At 55.0% G+C, this 23,846-nt stretch overlaps 2 protein-coding genes across 4 annotated transcripts in view; both read right to left on the reverse strand.

The window, feature by feature from the left end:
- Nucleotides 1-5,260, reverse strand: part of BIN3 (bridging integrator 3) — a 61,250-nt gene extending 55,990 nt beyond the window's left edge. Inside the window, exon 1 of one of the 2 annotated variants that reach the window (XM_054175233.1) lies at nt 5,197-5,260. Coding sequence is in view for 1 of the 2 variants with exons in the window: in XM_054175232.1 (XP_054031207.1) it covers nt 5,197-5,204 (8 nt within the window). In the remaining variant the exon portion in view is untranslated. The remainder of the gene's footprint in view (nt 1-5,196) is intronic. The other variant, XM_054175232.1, reaches the window with a different exon arrangement.
- A 14,519-nt stretch (nt 5,261-19,779) lies between these two features.
- On the reverse strand, nt 19,780-22,580 carry EGR3 (early growth response 3). Of its 2 annotated transcripts, XM_054175221.1 has the most exons (3): nt 22,261-22,375; nt 21,325-21,420; nt 19,780-20,984 (listed from the first exon to the last, which is right to left on the reverse strand). In XM_054175221.1, the coding sequence occupies exon 3, from the start codon at nt 20,974-20,976 to the stop codon at nt 19,936-19,938; it is 1,041 nt and encodes a 346-aa protein (XP_054031196.1). In that variant the 5' UTR covers nt 20,977-20,984; nt 21,325-21,420; nt 22,261-22,375; the 3' UTR covers nt 19,780-19,935. The 2 variants fall into 2 exon arrangements, with proteins under 2 accessions (XP_054031196.1, XP_054031195.1); XM_054175220.1 differs by lacking the exon at nt 21,325-21,420 and having other exon boundaries at nt 22,261-22,580.
- Between the last annotated feature and the right edge of the window lie 1,266 nt (nt 22,581-23,846).

Here is a 23,846-nt window from a genome sequence, read left to right on the forward strand (position 1 = left end):
GGTTTGGGAGCCACAGGCCCCTTGCTCACCATGTTGGTATCCAGTTGCTTCACCCAATCTAATTTTATCCCCTGCTCATCTCCAAATCCTGGCATCACTGAAACCCAAAGAAGAAGGGGGAGGGGGGGAACATTGCCACTGCCCACCTCAGGGGCTGGGACAAACATCAATATTGATTCAGTGGAGAGAAAACAGCTCCTTGGGTTGTGTTTGTATCACACCTGGCCCCAGCTCAGCTCCAAAACGTGGAAAACAAGATGAATACCCAACAAAGCTGCCCTGAGGTTGGTTGTAGCAAAGCCAGCTCTGCCTGCCACCTCCCCATGCTCTTGTTAGGTGGCATCAACCCTTCTCCCCAAGACAGGGAGCCTCAGCTTCATCCTCTTCCTCTTCACCTCCATCCCCAAACACTTAGAAGCATGGAATGGTTTGGGTTGGAAGACCCTGGTGGTGAAAGAGGGTGGGGGAGACTCTGGCACAGGTTGTCCAGGGAGGTTGTGGATGCCCAGGGGGGTGTTCAAGGCCAGGCTGGATGAGGCCTTGAGCAACCTGGGCTGGCGGGAGGTGTCCCTGCCCATGGCAGGAGGGGTGGAACTGGATGAGCTTTAAGGTCCCTTCCAAGCCAAGCCCACTCTGTCAATCTGTGGCATGCTCAAGAGACCCCAATCCAGGAGGTAAAACCTAAAGGAAGCCACCAAGCTCTGCCAAGCTTTGGAAAACATCTCCTCAGCCCAGGCAAGGCTGCTTCCCAAAACAAGCCTACTCCTGCTCTAAATAAAGCTTAGCCTAGAAAGACAGCACTGCCTAGTTGCCTAGGTGCAGGAGCTGGGAATTTGGGAGTTTCACAGAATGGCTCAGGTTGGAAAGGACCTCAGAGATCATCTGCTCCAACCTCCCTGCCATGGGTAGGGACACCTCCTCAATTACACTTGGTTGCTCAAGACCTCATCCAGCCTGGCCCTTCAACACCTCCAGGGAGGGGGCATCCACAGCCTCTCTGGGCAACCTGTTCCTGAGTCTCCCCACCCTCACAGCAGCCTCTGTGCCCAGCAGGTTGCTCTTTGCTCTCCAGAGCAGAGTTTTCCAGGTCCAGATGCAGCGCACCAAATGCTCATGAGGGGAAGCAAAGGATTAACCATGCTCAGTTCAACAAGCTGTCTGCAGCCTGCCTGCAAGCAGCCTCCTCCCTGCCCTGCCACCTCCAGGGACCTCTCTCAGGCACTCTCAAGAAATTAATTAAGGTATTAAGGTACAGAAGCAAAATTGCAGGCAGGGTTTTACTGCTGCTTCCCCAGCCTGCTCCGTGGGACAGAGCCCAGGATCATCCACAACAGCTGATCCCTGCTACAATCATGGAATGCCACACTGAGTTGGGTGGGAAGGGACCCCCAAAGCTCATCCCCAAGTCCACACCCCCTGCAGTCAGCAGGGACATCCCCAACCAGAGCAGGTTGCTCACTGCACCCAACAGCCTGACCTGGTTCCAGGGATGGGGCAGCCCTCACCTCTCTGGGCAGCCTGGGCCAGGCTCTCACTATCTTCAGTGTCAAACATTTCTCCCTTCTCTCCAGCCTGACTCTCCCTTTTTCAGCTTCAAACCATCCCCCCTTTGGCCTGTCCCAACAGGCCCTGCTCAGAAGTCTGTCCCCAGCCTTCTGCTAGGTCCTGAAAGGCCACCAGAAGGTCTCCCTGGAGCCTTCTCCTCTCCAGGCTGAACAACCCCGACTCTCTCAGCCTGGCCTCACAGCAGAGGGGCTTCCAGCCCTCAGATCACTGCTGTGGCCTCCTCTGGACCCACTCCAGCAGGTCCCTGTCTGTGCTGTGCTCAGGAAAACCTCTCTCACACACACCCTGCTCTTTTCAGCTCAAACCATCCCCCCTCGTCCTGCCCACGACAGGCCCTGCTCAAAAGCCTGTCCCCAGCTTTCTGCTGAGTCCCTTTAAGCACTGGAAGGCCAGCAGAAGGTCTCCCTTCTCCAAAGGGATTCAATCAGCTCTGCCCCAGGGTGCCCGCTGCCAGCAGCAGAGCCACGTGCAAGCTAAGCAAACCCTCTGCTTGCACAGAGCCACCTCCCAGCCCAGCAGGGCCGGGGCAAAGCTCACTCCTTCCACTGAGGTGGCACTTGGGGCCAAGGGAGCAGCAGCAGCGGGGCCGGATGCGCTCGGCTGTGACATTTGAGGGGCAGGACACGACCCTGGCACCAGCAGCCGGCCCTGCCAGGGGGCAGCACCCCACGGCGCGGCGGACGTCACGCCGCGCCCGGCGCTGAACCCGGCTCCCCCGCCGTCAATGGCGCGATTCTTCTGGGGCAGGGTGGCTGCGTGAGGGAGCGGCAGGGAGGGCTGGCAGGGCTGGGCAGGGGGACAGAGAGGCTGAACTGAGGGCCATTGTGTCTGTGCCACGACAGGCAGAGCCCGCGGGGGTGCCAGCCCCCCGGGGCAGCGGCGTAAGCGGAGCCGCCGCCCGGCCAGGGGTTGACGCTGCTGGGGAAGAAAGAGTCACAGAAGGGATTGGAAGAGACCTCTGAGATCATCCAGTCCAACCAGCCTCTGGCTCTGCCAAGGCTGGGGGCTAAAACTTGGCCCTCAGCACCACATCTCTCAGGCCCTGAAACCCCTCCAGGGCTGGGGATTCAGCCACCTCCTTGGGCAGCCTGGGCCAGGCTTGGAGAAGCCTTTCAGTGAAGAAGTTTCTTCTGCTGTCCAACTCTGGGGCAACTTGAGGCCACCTCCTCTTGTCCTATCCCTTGTTCCCTGGGAGAAGAGACCAAACCCCCACCTCACTCCAACCTCCTGTCAGGCAGCTGTAGAGAGTGAGAATCACAGAATCATCAAGGCTGGAGACGACCTTTCAGATCAGGGAGTCTAACCATGAACCCAACACTGCCAGGTGACCACTAAGCCATGGCCCTCAGCTCCACATCTCCAAGGCTTTGAAACCCCTCCAGGGATGGGGATTCAGCCACCTCCCTGGGCAGCCTGGGCCAGGCTTTGAGAACCCTTTCAGTGAATTAGTTTCTTCTGATGTCCAACCTAAACCTCCCCTGGGGCAACCTGAGGCCATCTCCTCCTGCCAATTCCTTTTCTCACTGGGAGGCTTCTCCTGCTGCTTGAAGCAGCACAGAACACTGGGGAGGGCCACAGCTGCTGCTCCACTGAGCTTCACACTGCTTCCACTGGAGGTGTAGTCACCCCTCAAGCTCTGCAGCTGGATCATTCCCACGTTAAGCCAATGTGAACAATCTCTCTGCCCTTTCCCCTCTGTGTTCCTTGCCCCTCAGGGTTGGGCTGGGAGACTCCACTTTCATTCCCCTTTCTGTGGCCATGTGCAACCTTGCAGAGTCTCTGCTAACAGGACATGCTGTAGGCCAAGGGAAATTCACCCTCCTCTGAAAGTCTTGGGAGACTGAGATTTCAGCAGAGTTCCCTCCTTGGAAGAAAAGGCAAAGCCACCTGAGCTCACAGCAACAGCCACCAGCTGCCACAAGCTAAGGTCCCTGGGGAGAAGCATGGCCAGATGGACACTGGGAAAGAGCAGGGAGTGGAAGCTCTGCTGCTCTGCCCCTGAATTACTCCACACCCATCAGGGGATGAAGATTTCTCTCTGACATTTTCAGCTCTTCAGCCCTTGCCAGGCCAGGAGAGTAGAGAAAGGCTCTTCCAGGAGCCAGGGCAGGGAAAAGGCAGCTCCAGGAGCCTCACAAACCTGTGCTGCCTAGAACCATGGCTGCTCAGGGAGGAGAGCAGAGCAGGACAAAAATGAAGCCAGGGGATAAATGTGTCCCCACTTCAGCAGATGCCTGCTTGTGCCCATCATCATCATCATCATCTCACTTCCACAACTTCTCCCATTCCCAATTCCACCCCCCCCAAAAAAAAACCCAAACAACAGAGGGGATCTTCACTTTTCACCACAGGCCCAGCTTGGCAAACTCCACCTGAGCTCAGCAGGCTGGGAAAAGGCCTTTTTCCTCCTCTCCAAACCCCATCCTTCAGCCTTCAAACGTGACTATCCAGAAGCCACACGTGGCAGGCACAATTAATCCCCAACATAATGAGTTTAGATGAAGACAGGAGGAAGCAGCACAGCCAAGGCTCTCTGTGGCATCTAAATTGGGCCCCTCACAAGTCTGACTCAAGCACAAGTGAAACTCTTGCTGGTTTTAAGCCAAAAGCTTTACTTTAATGATCGGTTTCACAGCATTTCGGGTTCAGGGAGCTGCTGAGGACCCTCCTAGGGACTAGGGCAGTCAGTCTGGTTGTGGGGAGGGATTCAAGAGGCACAGCCTCTGCTCCCACTCACCCGGCTGAAAGCTGAGCCCACTGTGGTCTGGGGAGGGCCAAGCAGCATTGCTGGGGGCACAGGCATGGGCACCCCCAGTGCACACCAGTCAGACACCCCCAGACCATGTGTGTGGCTACAGACACGGTGCTGGGGCAGTTACAGCACGGCCAGGGACAGCCAGAAGCTGAGCAAAGCTCCAGCAGCATCAGGGCCCCACTCCTGACCCGCACCGAGGCCAAACGTGGCCAGCACCAGGACCACCGCGAAGCCAGCACCGGGGCGTGCCTGGGGCTGACACCGGAGCCAAGCCCAGCCAGAAATGGAGCAGGACCAAGCCTGGCCAGCACCGGGGCCCACTCAGAGCCAGCACCGAGACCAAGCCCGGCCAGTACCGGAGCTTCTGCCAGACCAGCACCGAGTCCCGCTGAGGATCAGCACCAGGGCCTTAATCGGGGCCAGTACCAGAGTCTCTGCTGGACCAGCACCAAGGCCTAGCCGGCCAGCCTCGAAGCCACCCTAGGCACCCAGAACCGGGGACCCCATTGAGCCAACACCGAAGCCAAGCCCGGCCGGTACCGGAGGCTCTGACGCACCAGGGCCAAGCCCGGCCAGCAGCGGGGCCACCCTAGGCGGCCAGCACCAAGGCCCACTCAGTGTCAGCACCAGGGCCCGGTCGGGGCCAGCACTGGCGTCAAGCGCGGAGCACAGCCCGGCCAGCCCCGGTACCCCCGTAGCCGCCAGCCCCGGCAGCCCCCGCGCTGAGAAGCCGAGGCCTGAGCGGGCTGAGCCGCGGGGCTGCTGCGGAGCCTCAGGCCGGCCCCCAGGCGCCGGGGCTGGGGCAGAAGGTCTCTTAGCAGCGGGGCAGGGCGGAGCAGAGCCCGGCGCGGCCGGCCCGGGGGTCCCGCACTCACCAGCTCATGGCTCTCCCCCGCCGCCCCGCGCCGCTCCCGGAAGTGCCTCCGCCTCCGCCCCGCCCCTTCCGGCAGCGCCGCGCGGGGCGGGAGGCGCCTTAACCCTCCGCGTGCCGCGCCGCCGGTGACGTCAGCCGGCCGGGGCGTGACGTCACGCCCCCCGCGGCAGTGTCCGGAGGGGAAAGCAGGGAGGAGAGGCTCCAAACCCTCCGATTTCGGGGCAAAACCCCGGGAACGGGGCGAGGGCCCCCCACAGCGGGAATGCCCTAAGGTGGGCAAGGGTCTGGAGTGCCCACGAGCATCCTAGGCGGGCATGGGGTGCCCAGGGGCACCCTGAGGTGGGCAAGGGTCTGGAGTGCCCACGAGCATCCTAGGCGGGCATGGGGTGCCCAGGGGCACCCTGAGGTGGGCAAGGGTCTGGAGTGCCCACGAGCATCCTAGGCGGGCATGGGGTGCCCAGGGGCACCCTGAGGTGGACATGGGGTGGCTGGGAGCACCCTAAGATGGGCAAGGGCATGGGGTGTCCAAGAGCATCCTAGGTGGGCATGGGGTGCCCAGGAACACCCCAGAGGTGGGTATGGGGTGACTGGGAGCACCCTAGGGTGGGTGAAGGGTGCTGGAGAGCACCTTAAAGCGGGCAAGGGCATGGGGTGCCCAGGAGCACCCTGCAGTGGCCAAGGACACGGAGGGGATGCTTGGGAGCATTCTGGAAGTGGGCAAGGGTAAGGGGTGCCCAGAAGCACCCTAGCATGCATACCTGGAAGCATCCCAGGGTGGGCAAGGGGTCCCAGAAGCACTCTAAGGTGGGCAGGATGTGCTGAGGAGCACCCCGGGGTGGGCAAAGGCATGGGTGTGGGGTGGCCAGGAGCACCCATTGGGTGAACAAGGACACAGGGAGGGCACGCCTAGGAGCACCCAGGGGTGGGTGAGCTTGTGTGGGCTGTGCCAACAGCAGAGAGCCAAGGGAAGGGCAGCATGTTTGGTAGGGCAGGAGCACCCAGTCTGGGAGGGGAACACCCCCCCAGATCCAGCCCCCAAGAGGCTGAGCAGGGCCAAGTGGTGACCAAAAAAACCTCTTTGTCCTCAGCACTGTGCCCAGCAGCCACCACCAGCCATGACCTTGGGGGTGGACAGCACTCCCTGAGCTCTGGGTGCCCTCAGACCCCCATCAGTAGGGCCTGGGGTGGCATCCCCGTGGTGGCACAGCTGGTGACAGCACGTGCCACTGCACGGGGCCGAGGGGAGGAGGCTCGGGCCCGGTGCCAAGGGGTGGCTTTATCAATTAGCAGGTGGAGGTAAACAGGGCGGTAATTACAGCCAGGGAGGATGATGCTAAACTGGGAAGGTGTCACCAACACCAGTGAGGACACCGGTAAGGACAGGGGATTAGCTGCAAAGCAGTGAGGAGGGGGCAAAGCTGGGTGCCCAGGTTGGCACAGACCCCTCCTTTACCCTACCCACCCCCAGGCACTGGTTTTAGAATCACAGAAGTGTCAGGGCTGGAAGGGACCTCCAGGCTCAGCCAGCTCCAACCCCCCCTGCCATGGCCAGGGACACCTCACACCACAGCAGGTTGCTCACAGCCACATCCAGCCTGGCTGCAAACACCTCCAGGGATGAGGCTTCCACCACCTCCCTGGGCAACCTGTGCCAGGCTCTCACCACCCTCATGGGGAACAACTTCTTCCTCACATCCAATCTGAATCTCCCCACTTCTAGTTTTGCTCCATCCCCCCCAGTCCTATCCCTCCCTGACACCCTCAAAAGTCCCTCCCCAGCTTTCTTGTAGCCCCCTGCAGATCCTGGAAGGCCACAAGAAGGTCTCCTCCTTGTGCCAGGATGGGGAGAAGGAGCTGGAATTGGGAATTCTGGGGTCCTGGAATAGGGAATTCTGGGCTGATGGAGAGGGGAGGTTGTGTGTAGCACAGGATCACTGCTAGGGTGCTGCTGGGGTGTCAGAGCAAACCCCATGGGGAGGCAGCCAGAGGGCCCTGTTGTACCCCAGGCAGGGTGAGGAGGAGGAGGAGAAAGGAAAGATGGAGTGAGGCTGGTGCCAGGATGGGCTTGTTGGTGGTTTGCCCACCGGGACACCTCTGCTGTGCCCCACACCAGCATCTTGGGGCACTGGGGATGTGGCTGGAGGTAGAGGTGGTGTGGTGAATGGTGTTGGGCAAGAGGGTCCTGGCATCTGCTTGTCCCGATGGGGAGAGGGCTCAGGGAACATTCTCCATGGAGGCTGTGCCCCGTGTGTCACCTGGGCACGTCCTGGCTGGACAGGTCTGGGCCCGTGCCCTGAAATGAGAGCAGAGGTTGGAGCTGCCAGATGGGACAGATCCACGTGGTGCCAACACAGGGTGGGAGGGGAGGGCTGGGGGATCCAGGAACAATCCAGATCTTCTGCAGAAGATGTCTCCTGCTGGGGCAGTGGGAGAGAGGTTGAGCTGGAGGCTGAGAAGACCGAGGAGGGAACTCACCACCATCTGTGGGCATCAACATCTACCAGCTGCCAACCAGGAGCTCCTGGCTGCTGGGTCCTCCTCCCTCGCTCCCAACCCTAGGGGCAGGCTCTCAGCTCTTGGTGCTCCTCCTCAGAAGCAGATCCCACCCTGCCGAGAGCTGCCCTCGGCTTTCAAAGCCCCCCGCAGACCCTCTGCAGAGAGCAGCGAGGTGTTGGTGGCCTCCTTGGGGAAGCCAGAGGCACGGTGGAGAAGGGAGAGGCAGCAAGTTGTGCTGGAGCTGGTGCCTGGCTGGCAAAGCCTTCCCTCCTCCCCAGAAGATCACCCAGCACGGGCTGGGAAGTGCCACGTTGCCATGGCAACCAACGTTTTCCTGCAGGGTGCCGCACGCACTCCACGCCTTTGGCCACCCCAGGGTGCTCCTCACCTTCCTTCTCCCCACAGGGTGGGTCCTGCCCAGCAGGATGCCTGTGCCCGGTTGGGAGAGTGGGTCCCCAGCCGGGCCCTGGTGCCTCGTTGGTGCTTGGTGAGCTCCTTCCCTCCTCCTCCTCCTCCTCCTCCTCGCCCTCAGCAAAGGAGCCCAAAGCGCTGGGAGTGACGTTGGGTGGCTCCTGGCAGCCTTTGCTGTGCCACCACCTGCTTGTGCCCAGCATCTCCCAACGTCTGCCAGCACAAGCTCCCGGTGCAGACAGGCACAAGCACCAGCACCACCATCACAGCACCCTCAGAAGATGCTGGGGGCTCTCCCTGCCCCCCATCCGCTGTGTCCATGGTGACTCCACTCCGTGGCTTGTCCACAGCACGCAAGGGAAGGCTGCAGGGACCAGCAGCTGCAAACCCAGCACACCAGCACTGACCTCTGGGGGACCTCTGAGATGCTTGGAGCACCAAGGGGAGGGCATTTCGGGCTCACACTGACCCTGCACTGTGGGTACTCAGCCTCAGCTTAATTATCACCAAAGGTTGAGCCATCCAAGAGTCCCCCATGGAATGCAGGAGCCCACCTGGCACGGTGCCCAGAGGCTCAGAAGCTGATTCCTCCAACACCGAGAGATGCCATCTCCAGCCAGGCCGGGTGTGCCCTGAGCCACCAGGCACTGCCTGCCCCTGGGTTCTCCCCCAGATTAAAGCCTCTCCAAGCCAAGGAGCTGAGCAAGACCCCAGGGATGGGCAGAGCTGCCCCAGCCTGGGCTCCTCCAAGGCCCAAATCCAAAAGTAGGACATTTCCTGGTGGTGCTGGCACCTCCCCAATCCAGGAATGCCAAGAGGGACAGTGGTGCCAACACCAAGTTTGGGGGAAAGAGGAACCACTCCAGCCTAGCAAAGCATGGACCAAGAGACTCCCAGCATCCTCCAGCCTTCACCTCCAGCACCATCTCAGCTCCAGAAGAGCTTCATTGCTGGGGAAGGATTGAACCACCACAGACCCACCACCAAATGCCTCATCACCAGGGAGGGACTGAACCACCACAGACCCACTGCCAAGAGCCTCATCAGTGGAGAAGAACTGAACCACCACCACGAGCTTTAGCACTGGAGAAGAACTGAACCACCACAGAACCACTGAACCACCACCAGCTTCATCACCAGGGAAGAACTGAACCACCACAGACCCTTCACCAAAAGACTCCTTGTTGGAGAAGGGTTGAACCACCACAGTCACATCACCAACAGCCTCATCACCAGGGAAGGATTGAACCACCACAGACCTTCCACCAAGAGACAAATCACTGGAGAAGGACTGAACCACCACAAACCTGCCACCAAAAGCCTCATCAGTGGAGAAGAACTGAACCACCACCAAGAGCCTCATCACCAGAGAAAGATTGAACCACCACCACCAGCTTCATCACCAGGGGAGGACTGAATCACTACAGACCTTCCACCAAGAGCCAAATCACTGGAGAAGAGCTGAACAACCACAGACCTACCACCAGCAGCTTCATCACCAGAGAAGTATTGAACCACCACCACCAGCTTCATCACCAGAGAAGGATTGAACCACAATCACCAGCTTCATCACCAAGGAAGGACTGAACCACCACCACCAGCTTCATCACCAAGGAAGGACTGAACCACCACCACCAGCTTCATCACCAGGGAGGGACTGAACCACCACCACCAGCTTCATCACCAGAGAAGGATTGAACCACCACCACCAGCTTCATCACCAAGGAAGGACTGAACCAGCACAAAGAGCCTCATCACCAGGGAAAGATTGAACCACCATCACCAGAGAAGGACTGAACCACCACCACCAGCTTCATCACCAGAGGAGGATTGAACCCTCACAACCACACCACCCATGCTTCCGCTCCTCCTATCCAAGCACCTCCTCCTTCCTTCTCCACCCACCCATCCCTCATCTGTCCAGTTCTGAATCCCAGGAGGTTATTTTTAGGTGGAGAGATGAGATCCAGGCTGGGAGCAATCCCCTGGGGGCCACGGGGCAGGGGCATTACCGGCTGAAGCTGAGCGATCCTCTTTCCACCGCCATCATCCGACCGACGCAACCCAGCCAAAGCCGCCGGCCGAACGCTGGCAGGGTCAGGGCGGGGGGAGGAAAGAAGAGCTGAGGTCAAGGTCAAACCAAGGACCTGCTGTTTTCTTTTGGTGGGGAGGTGCACCAAAAAAAATTAATAAAACCAATAGAAAAGAAGCATAGGCTGGGTTGGGTTGGAAGGGACCTGCAAGATCTACTCCACTCTGGTGAGATCCCACCTGGAGCACTGCGTCCAGTTCTGGAGCCTCTGTTCCAGGAAGGATCTGGAGGTGCTGGAAGGTGCCCAGAGAAGGGCCATGAGGAGGAGCAGAGGGCTGGAGCTGCTCTGCTATGAGGAGAGACTGAGGGAGTTGGGGTTGTTCAATCTGGAGAAGAGAGAGCTCCAAGGAGACCTTCTTGTGGCCTTCCAGTATCTGCAGGGGGCTACAAGAAAGCTGAGGAGGGACTTTTGAGGGTGTCAGGGAGGGATAGGACTGGGGGGGATGGAAAAAAAAATTAGAAATGGGTAGATTGGATGCTAGGAAGAAGTTCTTGCCTGTGAGGAGGGTGAGAGACTGGCACAGGTTGCCCAGGGAGGTGGTGGAAGCCTCATCCCTGGCGGTTTTTGCAGCCAGGCTGGATGTGGCTGTGAGCAGCCTGCCCTACTGTGAGGTGTCCCTGCCCATGGCAGGGGAGTTGCAACTGGCTGAGCTTTGAGGTCCCTTCCAACCCTGACAATTCTATGATTCTATGACCTTGGGACACCTTGCAGTAGATGAGGTTGTCCAATAAAGGGAGAGGGGAATGCAGAGATGGAGTTGGTGTCACCTCCAAGGTCACTGAGTTGGTCTCACCATGGTTGTGGTCCTGTGGAGAGAACTGAAGGAGAGAGGTAAGGATGGGTTGGGGGTTGGATGGGGAAGGTGGAGAAAAGTTTGGGTTAATTTGAAGGAAATCTGGTGCCAAAAAAAAAAAAAAGTCAGGAAGAGCTAAAACTTAACTGAGGAGGAGAAGACAACACTGGGGACATCCAGAAGGGACAAGCCGGTTGCAAAGTGACCTTGAAGTGGCACAGCATCCACTGCCCTGCCTGTCTCTGGCCACTTTAACAACACCCCTCCCCCCCCCCCCCAGCCACCAAAACCTCAGCTTTTTGGTTTACCACACCCACTTTAGGAACCTTTAAATAGGAAATCATTGAAACAAAACACCAAAAAGGAGGAATAAATACAAAACACAGAAGAAAAGACAACGCTGAGGACATCCCAAAGGGGCAAACGCGTTGCAAAGTGGCCCGGCACCACCAGCCTGCCCATTTGGAGCCATTTCAACACCAAAACTTCAGCCTTTTGGTTTGCCACCCCCACATTGAACTCCCCCCCACCCCCAGTAAATAGGATTTTGGTGGAAAATGATGAAGAAATATGAAATAGGGAGGAAAATACAACACTGAGGACACCCAAAAGGTACAAACAGGTTGCAAAGTGGCCCAGCACCACCAGCCTGCCCCTTCTGAGGCATTTCAACACCATCACCACCCCCACCCACCAAAATTTCATCTGTTTGGTTTTCCACACCCATATTGCCCTTTCTTTCTCCCTTTTGAATGGCAATTCATTAAAAGAAAGAAAAAAAAAAAGGATGAATAAATAGAAAACACAGAAGAAAAGACAACAGTGAGGACATCACAAAGGTACAAACAGGCTGAAAAGTGACTTGCAGGTGGCACAGCACCCAGCACCCTCTCCCAGAGCCACCCCAACTTCATCTTTTTGGTGTTCCAAAGCCATATTGAGCTTTTTCCCCCTCCTTTTAGAGTAGAAAAATCATTCAGAGTCAGGAATAAGCTAAAAATAAGAAAGAAAAGACAACACTGAGGGCATCCAAAAGGCACAAAGAGGTTGCAAAGTGGCCTAGCACTGACCACCGTCCCCAGTTTGAACCCTTTTAACAGCCCCCCCCCCCCAGCCACCAAAGCTTCATCTTTTTGGTGTTCCAAACTCACACTGAACTTTTCCCAGCCCTTTGAAATGGGAAATCATTTTAAAATGATCAGCAAATATGTAGAGTATGGAAGGAAAGACAGCACTGAGGGCATCCAAAAGGCACAAAGAGGTTGCAAAGTGGCCTAGCACTGACCACCGTCCCCAGTTGGAGTCCTTTTAACACCTCCCCCAGCCACCAAAACTTCATCTTTTTGGTGTTCCAAAGACATATTGAGCTTTTTCCCCCCTCTTTTTCGAGTAGAAAATCATTCAGAGAGTCAGGAATAACACTGAGGGCATCCAAAAGGCACAAACAGGTTGCAAAGTGGCCTAGCACTGACCACCATCCCCAGTTTGAGTCCTTTTAACAGCCCCCCCCAGCCACCAAAGCTTCGTCTTTTTGGTGTTCCAAAGCCATATTGAGCTTTTTTCCCTTCCTTTTAGAGTAGAAAAATCATTCAGAGTCAGGAATAAGCTAAAAATAAGAAAGAAAAGACAACACTGAGGGCATCCAAAAGGTACAAACAGGTTGCAAAGTGGCCTAGCACTAATCGCCATCCCCACTTTGAGTCATTTTAGCATCCTCCCAGCCACCAAAACTTCACATTTGTGATTTTCCATATCCATATTGGACTTCCACACACACACACACACACACTTTTCAAGTAGGAAACCATTAAGAAACATAAAACATGGAAGGAAAGGCAACACTGAAGCCATCCAAAGGGTACAACCAAGTTGCAAAGTGGGCTCAGCACCCCCAGCCTGCCCACTTGGAGGCATTTTAAGACCCTCCCAGCCACCAAAATGCCACATTTTTAGTTTTCCCACACCCAAATCAAGCTCTTCCCCCCTCCCCCTTTTCAAGTAGGAAATCATCTAAAAAAATCAGGAATAAGTTAAAAATATGGGGGGGAAAGACAACCCCCATCACAAAGGTGCAAACAGGATGCAAAGTGACCTGTAAGTGGCACGGCACCCAGCGCCTTCTCCTGCAGCCACCCAAACTTCACCTTTTTGGCTTCCCACAAGCATATTGAACTATTTCCCTGCCCCCTCTCCCCCCTTCCCCCCCTTCTAAATAGGAAATCAATAAAAAATAAATCAGGAATGCAGTAAAAAAAATGGAGGAAAAGACAACACTGAGGACATCCACAAGGTACAAACTGGTTGCAAAGTGGCCCAGCACCTGCCAACCTTCCCCATTTTGAGCCATTTCAACCACCTCTCCCAGCCACCATATCTTGTGGATTTTCCACACCCAAAGCAAGCTTCCCCCCCACCCCACCCCCCCTTAATGTAGGCAATCATTGAGAAAGTCAGGAATCAATAAAATGAAGGGGGAAAAGGCAACACTGAGGACATCAGATAGGTACAAACAGGTGGCAAAGTGACCTGTAAGTGTGCACGGCACCCAGCACCTTCTCCTGCAGCCACCCAAACGTCACCTTTTTGGCTTTCCACAACCATATTGCACTTCCCCCCCCCCCCCCCAAGCCTTTTAAATAGGAAATCATTCAAACATTAGGAGGAAATACATAACCAGGAAGGAAAGGCAACACCAGGGAGATCCAAAAGGCACAAAACAGCTGGCAAAGCAGCCCAGGGCCCACCAGCCCTCCCCGTTTTGAGCCATTTCAACAGCTCCCCAGCCACCAAAACTTCATCTTTTTCAGGTTTTCCACGCCCAAATCAAGCTTTCCACCCCACACCCTCCCCTCCTTTCAAGTGGAAAATAATGAAAGTGTCAAGAATAAGTTAAAAACACGGAGGAAAGGACAACACTGAAGACATCATAACAGTACAAACATTGCCAAGTGGCCCAGCACCGACCATCCTCCCCATTTTGAGCCATTTCAGCACCTCCCCGGCCACCCAAATTTCATCTTTTTGCTTTTCCCCACCCATATTAAACCTCCCCCCTCCCCCTTTTAAACAGGAAATCATTAAAAAGTGATCAATAACTATAAAACAAGGAAGAAAAGCCAACACTGAGGACACCCAAAAGGTACAAACAGGATACAAAGCGACCCAGCTCTTCCCCCCCTCCCCGTTTTGAGCCATTTCAACAGCTCCCCAGCCACCAAAACTTCATCTTTTTGGTTTTCCACACCCAAATCAAGCTTCCCCCCCCCCAATTCAAGTAGGAAATAATTTAACACTGATGAATAAATATAAAACAAGGAAGGAAAGACAACACCAAAGACATCCAAGAGGTACAAACAGGTTGCAAAGTGGCCTAGCGCCGATCCCCATCCCCATTTGAAGTCATTTTAACACCCTCCCAGCTACCAAAACTTCATCTTTGGGGGTTTTCCAGACCCATACTGAACTTTTCCCCCCCAACTTTTAAATAGGAAATCACTAAAAATATACAAAACATGGATGGAGGAGAAGACAACACTGAGGACATCCAAAGGGTACAAACAGGATACAAAGCGACCCAGCGCTCCCCCATCCCTCCCCATGCTGATCCCCTCCCAGCCACCAGAACTTCATCTTTTGGGTTTTCCACAGCCATATTGAACTTTTTCCTCCCCTTTTGAATAGGAAATCATTACACAATTTGAGGGGGAAAGACAACACCGAAGACATCCAAAAGGTACAAACAGGATACAAAGCGGCCCAGCGCTCACCACCCCTCCCTGTTGTGAGCCATTTCAACCCCCTCCCAGCCGCCAGAGCTTCATCCTTTTGGTTTTCCTCAGCTATATCGAACTTCCCCCCTTTAAAACAGGATATCATTAAAGAGTGATCAATAACTATAAAGCAAGGAAGAAAAGACAACACTGAGGACATCCAAAAGGTACAAAGAGGATACAAAGCGACCCAGCGCTCACCACCCCTCCCTGTCCTGAGCCATTTCAGTACCCTCCCGGCCACCAGAACTTCACCTTTTCGCTTTTCCAGACCCAAATCAAACTTTCTCCTCCCTTTTAAAGAAGAAATCACTTTTAAAAGTACAAAATATGGAGGAAAAGACAACACTGAGGACATCCACAAGGTACAAATAGGATACAAAGCGACCCAGCGCTCACCACCCCTTTCCCTGTCCTGAGCCATTTCAGTACCCTCCCGGCCACCAGAACTTCATCTTTTGGGGTTTCCAGACCCATACTGAACCTTTCCCCCCCTACTTTTTAAATAGGAAATCACTAAAACCAGTACAAAATATGGAGGAAAAGACAACACTGAGGACATCCAAAAGGTACAAACAGGATACAAAGCGACCCAGCGCTCCCCACCCCTCCCTGTCCTGAGCCATTTCAGTACCCTCCTGGCCACCAACTTTTTGGGGGTTTCCAGACCCATACTGAACTTTCCCCCCCCCCCCCCCCACACACACACTTTTAAATAGGAAATCACTTAAAAAAGTACAAAAATATGGAGGAAAAGGACAACACTGAGGACATCCAAAAGGTACAAACAGGATACAAAGCCACCCAGCGCTCCCCACCCCTGCCCGTTTTGAGCCATTTCGATCCCCTCCCAGCCACCAGGACTTGGACTTTTTCACCCCCAAATCAACTTCGGCTTCGTTCTTTTTTCCTTCTTTCTTTCTTTTCTTTTCCTTTCTTTCTCTTTCTCTTTTCTTTTCTTCCTTCTCCCTCAAATAAAAGCTCTGCAGCACAGGGTTTGATTGTCAGCAAACACAATATATTTACTGCATTAGCATTTGCTCACAGTGCAAATGGTACAAACAAAGACATCGGGTCAATATTCGGCTTTTTTTTTTTTTGTCTTTTTTTTTTTGTCTTTTTTTTTGTTGTTGTTGTTGTTTCTGTTTGTTGTTGTTGTTGCTGTTGCTGTTGTTGTTGGTTTTCTCCCCTCCCCTCCCCTTTCCCCCACCTTAAAAACGCTGGTTTGTAACCACCGGGCTTGGCGTTAAACGACGTTGACGGACGAGCACATGAAATGTGTGTGAAAATTGTCACCTTTTCACGATATCAAGCATTTAAAATTCTTCTCTTTTTTTTTTTTTTCTTTTGTTTTTGTCTTGGTTTTGAGTTTTTTTTTCTTCTTTGATTCTCCTCTTTTTTTTTCCTTTCTCTTCTGGCCTCTCTTTTTTCCTCTCCTTTTCCCTCACTTTTTCCCCTCTCTTTTACCCCTCTTCTTTTTTCCCTCCTTTTTTTTTTCCCCCTCCTTTTTTTCCCTTCCTTTTTCCCCCTCCTTTTTTTTTCCTTTCCTTTTTTCCCCTCCTCTTTTTCCCCTCCTCTTTTTATTTCCCCCCTCTCTTTTTTATTTTTTTTTTTAATTTTTATTTTATTTTGTTAAATTTCACATTATTTTTTTCTTTTTACCTTATTTTCCTTTTTATTTTCTTTTTTTTTAAAAGATTTTCTATTTTTCTTTCTTTTTTTTTTTAAAAATTCCTTTGTCATTTTTAAATTATTTTCTTTCTTTGTTTTCTTTCCTTTTTTTTTTCATTTTTTTTAGCTTTTTTTTTTTTCTTTTAACCTTAGTATAAGGTACTATAAATCCAAGAAATAAAAACATCCACAAAATATATTACATCTGGTCTTGAGGTTTGGGGGTTGGTTTTTTTTTGTTGTGGTTTTTTTTTTCTTCTTTTTTTTCTCTTTTTTGACTTTTTTTTTGCAGTTTTTTTGTGTGTGTGGGTTTTTTTTTCCTCTAAGTACTCAACTTTATACAAAAGTCTCTCAAAAAATATCATTCCCTTAGGTCCGTGTGGTTAAAACCTGATTGTGGTTTGGTTCTCTTGTTATTTTTCTTGTCTTTTAGTTTCTTGTATTCTCTTTTATCTTCTTTTCTCCTTTTTTTTTAATCTTCTTTTATTCTCTTTTATTCTCCTGTATCTTCTTTTAGTCTCTTTTATCTCCTTTTCCTTCCTTTATTTATTTCCTTTGATTTTATTTCCCTTTATTTTATTGGAGTTCTCTTTAATTTCTCTCCTTTTATTTAGTTCCCCTTTAATTGATTTCCCATAATTTTATTCCCATTTATTTCATTCCCATTTATTTTACCCCCACTTATTTTATTCCCATTTATTTCATTCCTGTTTATTTTATTCCCCTTTTTTTGACTCCTGTTTATTTTATTCCCCCTTTATTTTGCTTCCCCTTCATTTTGCTTCCCCTTTATTTTATCCCCTTTGATTGTTTCCCCTTTATTTTATCCCCTTTGATTGCTTCCCCTTTATCCCCTTGGATTTTTCCCCCTATATTTTATCCCCTTTGATTGCTTCCCTTTTATTTTATCCCCTCTGATTTTTTCCCCCCCTTTATTTCCTCCCCTTGGATTTTTCCCCCTATATTTTATCCCCTTTGATTGCTTCCCTTTTATTTTATCCCCTCTGATTTCCCCCCCCCTTTATTTCCTCCCCCTTCATTTTTCCCCCCTTTATTGTACTTTCTTTCCCCTCGATTTTAGTCACCTTTGATTGGATTTCATTCCCTTTTGCTCCAATGGGTTTCATTCCAATTTATCCCAGTTCAGACTGATTTCATTATTGATTAATTAATGAAAATATTACTCTTTATTTTTTTTGGGGGGGGGGGGGGGGCCTCCTTTCACAGAAATTCGACCACATTCTCTCTTTATTTTTTTTTGTGTGTTTCTTTTGTACACATTTTTAAATGTCTTCTTTATTATTATTATTATTATTATCATCATCATTAATTATTATTATTATTCACATGCAGACATCAAACCTGGATAGCACGACCTTTTGGCAACAAAGATTATGTTTTTTTGTCTTTTTTTTTTTTTAATAATAATAATTATTATTATTATTATTTTTAAAGTCATTGTGATTTTTTTTTTTTGCTTTGTGCATTTTCTCCTTTTTTTTTTCTTTTTTTTTTTCCCCTTTATTTATTTCTATTTTTAATATTTTAATGTTGGTTGTGTTTTTGTTTTTTTTTTTTTAGCTTAAATCTGAGCACAGTTTTATTAAAACAAAAGAAGAAAAAAAAAATCAGAGCAGTCATGCAATGACATGCACATACCAGAAGGAGAAAGGAACAACCCAAAAAAAAAAAAAAGTATTATTATTAATTATTATTATTAATAATAAATTTATATTTCAAAATAAACTTTCCAAACAAAACAACAAAAGGAATTAAAAAAAAATAAAATAAAAAAAATCGAGGATTTCATTGAGGTGGAAAAGGGAGGAGGAGCTGGGGGGGAGGGTCGGGGAGGTGTGGGGAAGAGAGAGAAAGAGAGAGGTTGTGGTTTGTTGTCGTGGGTTTGGCGGTAGTTATTGGGGTGGGGGGGGTGGTGGTTTTTTTTTTGCCCTCTCCTCCATAGTTGGTTTTGGTTTGGTGTTTTTTTTTTTTTATTTTTACTTGTTTTAAAGTGACCAAAGGAAAATCAAAATGAAAAATATCTCACATTATATTAAAGAAAAAAAAAAAAAAAGTAATTCAGCAAAAAACAAAACCAAAACCCTCCCCCCCCCAAAAAAAAAAAAAAATACTGGGGGTGGGAGGAAAGGAGGAAAAAGGAAGGGGGGGGGGGGAGGGGGTTGCATTTCTGGAAAGAAAAATGAAAAGGGTAAAAAAAAAAATTTATATATATATATAATCATAAAAAATAAATCAAAGAAACCCAAACAAACCCAAAAGCTGCTGCCGGGGATGTTGCTCCTCGCTGCCCTCCACACCGCCCCCTCCCCCCCGTCCTTTCCCCTCAATGGAGTTTTAGGGGGAGGGGGGGGGGTCCTGCACAGCTGCACCCCTACCATAGCCCTGCTCTGCCAGCCTGGTTTGGGGGCGTCCGAACCCGCTTACCTCCACCGCGGGGAACTGGCGCTGGGGAGGGGAAAACTGGGACGGGGGTCGCCAGGGGGTGGGATTGGGAGCCAGCGGGGCAGGGGCGGCTCCATCCCTCCAACCCCGCCCGGGCCGGCCCTGAAGGGCAGCCGGGATGGATCCCCCACCCCGATCCTGAGCAGCCCCAGTCCCAGGCAGGTGGGATCTGGGCTCCCGGGGTGATCCAGGTGAGCTGGGATCCCAAGGGATATGCAAGCCGGGACAGCACGCTTCCCGGGACGGGCTGGAGCCGGGAGATGCGGAAAGGAGGGATCCGGGAAGCTGGGATCCAGGCAGAGGGGTGCGGGCAGGTGGGATCCGGGCAGGTGGGATCCGGGAGAGCTGGGTTTGAGTAATCCGGGTCTGGGCAAACTGGGTCTGGGTAATCCAGGTGTGGGCAAACCGAGATCCAGGCAGTGCAGGTAGGTACAGCTGGGATCCGGGAAGCAGGGATCCAGGTGAGCGCAAGGAAGGTGCGGGAATCCCGGACCCCCGCGGGCAAGTGCAGATCCAGGAAGGTTCCAGTAGGCAGCAGGGATCCGGGAAATCGGGATGCAGGAAGCCCAGATGCTGGCAGTGCAATCCAGGTGCGGGTATCCCGGGTCCAGGCAATCCGGGTGTGCAGGTATCCCGGGTGCAGGTACCCCGGGGTCCGGGCAATCCGGGAAAGGGCAAGCCCAGCCAGATGCGGGCAGTGCAGGTCCAGTCGATCCAAGTGCAGGCAGGATCCGGGTGCGGGGTCAATCCGGGTGCGGACAGCCTGGATCCAGGCAGCGACGATCCTGTCGAGCCAAGGCGCCGGCAGGATCCGGGTGCGGGCAGCCTGGACCCGGTCAGTCCAGGCGTGGGGACCCACGCAGCGCAGAGCTGCTCCCCCGGGGGCATCCTAAACCCAGCCGGGGGGGGGGCAAAGCCACCACCCCCGGGGACACCCCCCCCCCCATCCTCCCTCTCTGAGAGCAGCGGGGTGGTGCAGAGGACCAAGAGGAGGAGACGGAAGCACCAACCGTGCCACAACGTGCCACCTTCCACCGGTCCCTTCAAGCGCACGTGGTGACAGCGGGGGCGAGGGCGACGGGGGGCGAGGTGGCAGCGGCGGCGGCGTTGGCAGGGGCGGGGGCGGCGGGGGGCTGCCCGGCCGAGCCCTTCTCGGCCTTCTTCTCCTTCTGCTTGAGGTGGATCTTGGCGTGCCGCTTGCGCTCGTCGGAGCGGGCAAACTTGCGGCCGCAGAACTCGCAGGCGAAGGGCTTCTCGCCGGTGTGGGTGCGGATGTGGGTGGTGAGGTGGTCGCTGCGGCTGAAGCTCCGCATGCAGATGCGGCACTGGAAGGGTTTGTGGCCGGTGTGGATGCGGAGGTGGCGGGTGAGCTCGTCGGAGCGGGAGAAGCGGCGGTCGCAGCCCTCGGCCGGGCAGGCGTGGGGTCGCTCGTGGAGTGGGGTCTTGCTGGGCCGGTTGGGGTACTTGCGGGGTCGGATGGGTTTGAGGGTGAGGGGCGGTTGCGGCAGGCCCCCGAAGCCCGGGTGGATCTGTTTGTCCTTGAAGGCCTTGATGGTCTCCAGCGGGGTGATGGGGGGCGGGTTGACGCGGATGGGGTCCAAGCTCTGGAAGGGTTTGTGCTCCGTGATGGTGCCCATGTCGTTGGGGTGGTGATAGAGGTTATAGTCTGGGATCATGGGGAAGAGGTTGCTGTCCAAGGCGGGTTTGGCGGCCTGGTAATCCTGGGGCGAGTAGGTGAGGCCAGGGTTGCTCTGGGGGTCGTGGAAGGAGACGGGCTCCGGGTAGAGGTCACTGCAGGAGGAGTAGGGTGGCAGCGCTGGGTACATCTGGTCCACCTCGCCCTGCGGTGGGCCCATGCTGCCCGCCGAGCTCTGGGTGCTGGTGAGAGCGCCCGAAGACGGTGGGACCCCCAGGATGCCCGCGCTCATCAGGCTGATGATGTTGTCCTGGCACCAGTTGGAGGGCGAGTCGAAAGCGAATTTCCCCAGGTAGGTGACAGTCTTGTTGCCCGGAGCCGGCTGAAAAGTCCCCGAGTAAGAGGACAGCTCCTGCCCGGCCTTTTCGTTGGCTAACCCAATGTCCATAACATTATCTGCGGGAGAGAGAAGCGGGGCAGGGTTGAGCCAGGAGGGCCACACCGCCCCAGGGGGGTTGCCCCGGGGATACACCAGGGATACACCAGCACCCCACCCCCGCTCCGCTCCCTCCTACCCCTCTTCTCTCGCTGCTTTCCCCCCCGCCCTGCTCCTCCCCTCCGCGTACTGCGGCGCTGGCTGCCGAGGGGTCCCGTTGATGCCGAGGGGCCGGGATGTTTTCACCCCCACCCCCGTTCCTCCCGGGCTACCCCCGGGGCAGGAGGAAGGCCAGGATGGGATGGGGGGACACCCCACCGCACCCCCCCCCAAAGAAGTGGGGCCGGGGGAAGGAGGTACCTGCGGTTACAGGTAGGCTTCTCCTCCCCGTCCAGCCCCCGGCAGCGCTGGGCACTCCGCGGAGCCGGCTCCGCCGTTACCGACTCGCCGCCTTCCCTGCGCCGAGCCCCGGCGAGGAGAAACACGGGGGTGGGGTGGGGGGGTTGGGGTGGGGGGAGGAGTGGGTTTAGCCCAGCGAGGCTCCGAGTGGAAGTGGGAACAAGCGGGGAGCTCCCCACCCCCTACAATCCCCGGGGCTCACCTGTGCCCCCCCTCCCCGATATCCCTTTCCCAAACCCACTCCCTCTAACCCCAACCCCACGCTCCGGGAAAGTCGCCGCCGTGTCCCGGGGAACCCACGCTGCGGGGTTGGGGATGAAGCGGGAGGTAGAGGTGGGGGGGGGGGAGAGGGAGGCGACCTCCACGGCCACGCGTGTCCGCGGTGCCTCCGCACCCGCGGGTGGGTGGACCCCCTCCGTGACACAGGGAGGGGGGGACCCAGCTTGTCCCCCTGCCCCCACACACACCCCCTCGGTATCTTTCTCCTCCTCCTCTTCCCCACGGAGCGGAGCGCGGCCGCCGTGCCCGTACCTGCGGCGGCGGCTCGGCAGCAGCGCTCGGCGGAGCCCCTGCAGCGATCGTGCGGAGCCACAGCGAGGCGAGAAGCGGTGGGTGGGTGGGTGCGGGGGACACACACACACACATACACACACACCACACACACACACACACACACACAACGACGCTCCCCAGCCCCAGCTCTTCCCTCCGAGGCTCCATGACACCCTCCCCACCGCCTTCCTCCTGCGAGCCCCTCCGCTTCCAAGCCCCCATCCCCAGTATCCCAACCTTTCCCTCCTCCTCTCCCCATTTTCCTTCCTTTCCTTTTCTCCCCCCATCATCCCCAACTCTTCCCCCCGCCAATCCCATCCCCCCCCCCCTTTTTTTCCTTTTTACCTGCAGCCATCTGGTTGTAGTGAGCCACCGAGTCGCTGCTGCTGGAGAAGATATTCAAAGAGTTGGGGATCTCCTCTGGGTACAGATTGTCAGGCAATTGGTTCATCAAAGTGTTCATGGTCCCCGGCAGCTTCTCCACCAGTAGTTTGCCTGTCATAGCACTGGAGGAAAAGGCTGGCTCAACGTGGCTCCCAGTTCAGCTCCCGAGCAAACAACATCCGAGTGGCAGAGCCGAGCGGCGAGGGAAATCATGCAAGAGGAAAAAAGTTGGGGCGGGGGCGACGAGGTGGGAGGATGAGGTTTGGGGGTTGGAAGGGGGATGGGGGGGGGGGGAGTGGGGAGGAGGAAGGGGGGGAAAAAAAAAAAAGGGGGGGGGGGGTTGGGGGGGGTGGGGGGGCCGGGGGTGGCCGCGGAGGAGGGGGCGAGGGGGGGGTGCGGTCCTCCGTGGGTCCCTCTTGGTGGTGTTTCCTCGAGGGGGAGGGGGCGATCTGGCTGGCAGATGTGGTTGTAGAAGCGGGTGGGAGGATTTAACCCCTCCTCTCTCTCTCTTTTCTCTCTCCTCTCTCTCTCTCTTGCTCCTTGTTCGTTCCCCCGTTTCCCCCGTTCCTCCCAGCCCCGTTTCGCCGGTTCCCTCCGCTGCCGCCCGACTGCTCCGCCGGGGACTCCGCAGCCCATTTATGCGGGCGGCGGGAGCGCTCCGTGACGTAGCTGCCCATATATGGACAGACAAAGCCAGCCGAGCCTCGACGTCACAATGGAAGCTCCGCACAATGGAACATTAGAAAGCAGGAAGCGGGGCCGCGGAGAGCGGGGAGACAGCGGCACCGGGCAACCGGGGGGCCTGCAATGGGCATCCCCTACCGGGCACCGGGTACCCTACACCGGCCATCGCGTACCGGGCACCGGGTACTCTATACCGGGCATCCCGTACAGGGCACCGGGCATCGTATACCGGACATCACGTACCGGGCACCGGCCGTCCTGCACCGGGAAACGGGGGATAGGGCACCGGGCATCCTGTACCGGGTATCCTGTACCGGGCACCAGACACAGGGCATCCGATACCAGGCTTCTTGTATGGGGCATCCTGTACCGGGCATGCCGCACCGGGCATCATGCATGGGGCACTGAGCAACCGCTGGCTGGCACAGGGCAGTGGGCATCCGGCACCGGGCATCCTGGACAGGGTACCGGGCATCCCGCACCGGGAAATAGGGCACAGGGCACCGGGCATCCTGCACTGGGCATCCTACACAAGGCACCGGGAAACAGGCACCGGGCATTCTGCACGGAGGATCCTTTACTGGGCAAAGGGCTTCGGGAATCTCGCACAGGGCACACTGCACCGGGCACGGGACATCCTGCACTGAGCACCCCGCACTCAGGGCACCGGGCATCGGGCACCGGGTACCCTACGCTGGACACAGGGCACCGGGCATCCTGCACCGGGAGGGGTTTTCCCCCTCCAGACCGGTCCCGGCAGCTCCAGCCCTTCCTGCCCCAATCCCTCCCCCTCGGGAACGGGCAACCCGACCCTGTGTGCGTCCTCCTGGCTGGGGTGAGGATGCTCCGAAACAGGGGCAACC

The sequence above is a fragment of the Dryobates pubescens genome, chromosome 31 (genome assembly GCF_014839835.1).
Source record: "Dryobates pubescens isolate bDryPub1 chromosome 31, bDryPub1.pri, whole genome shotgun sequence".
In the NCBI taxonomy this organism is placed as follows: domain Eukaryota; kingdom Metazoa; phylum Chordata; class Aves; order Piciformes; family Picidae; genus Dryobates; species Dryobates pubescens.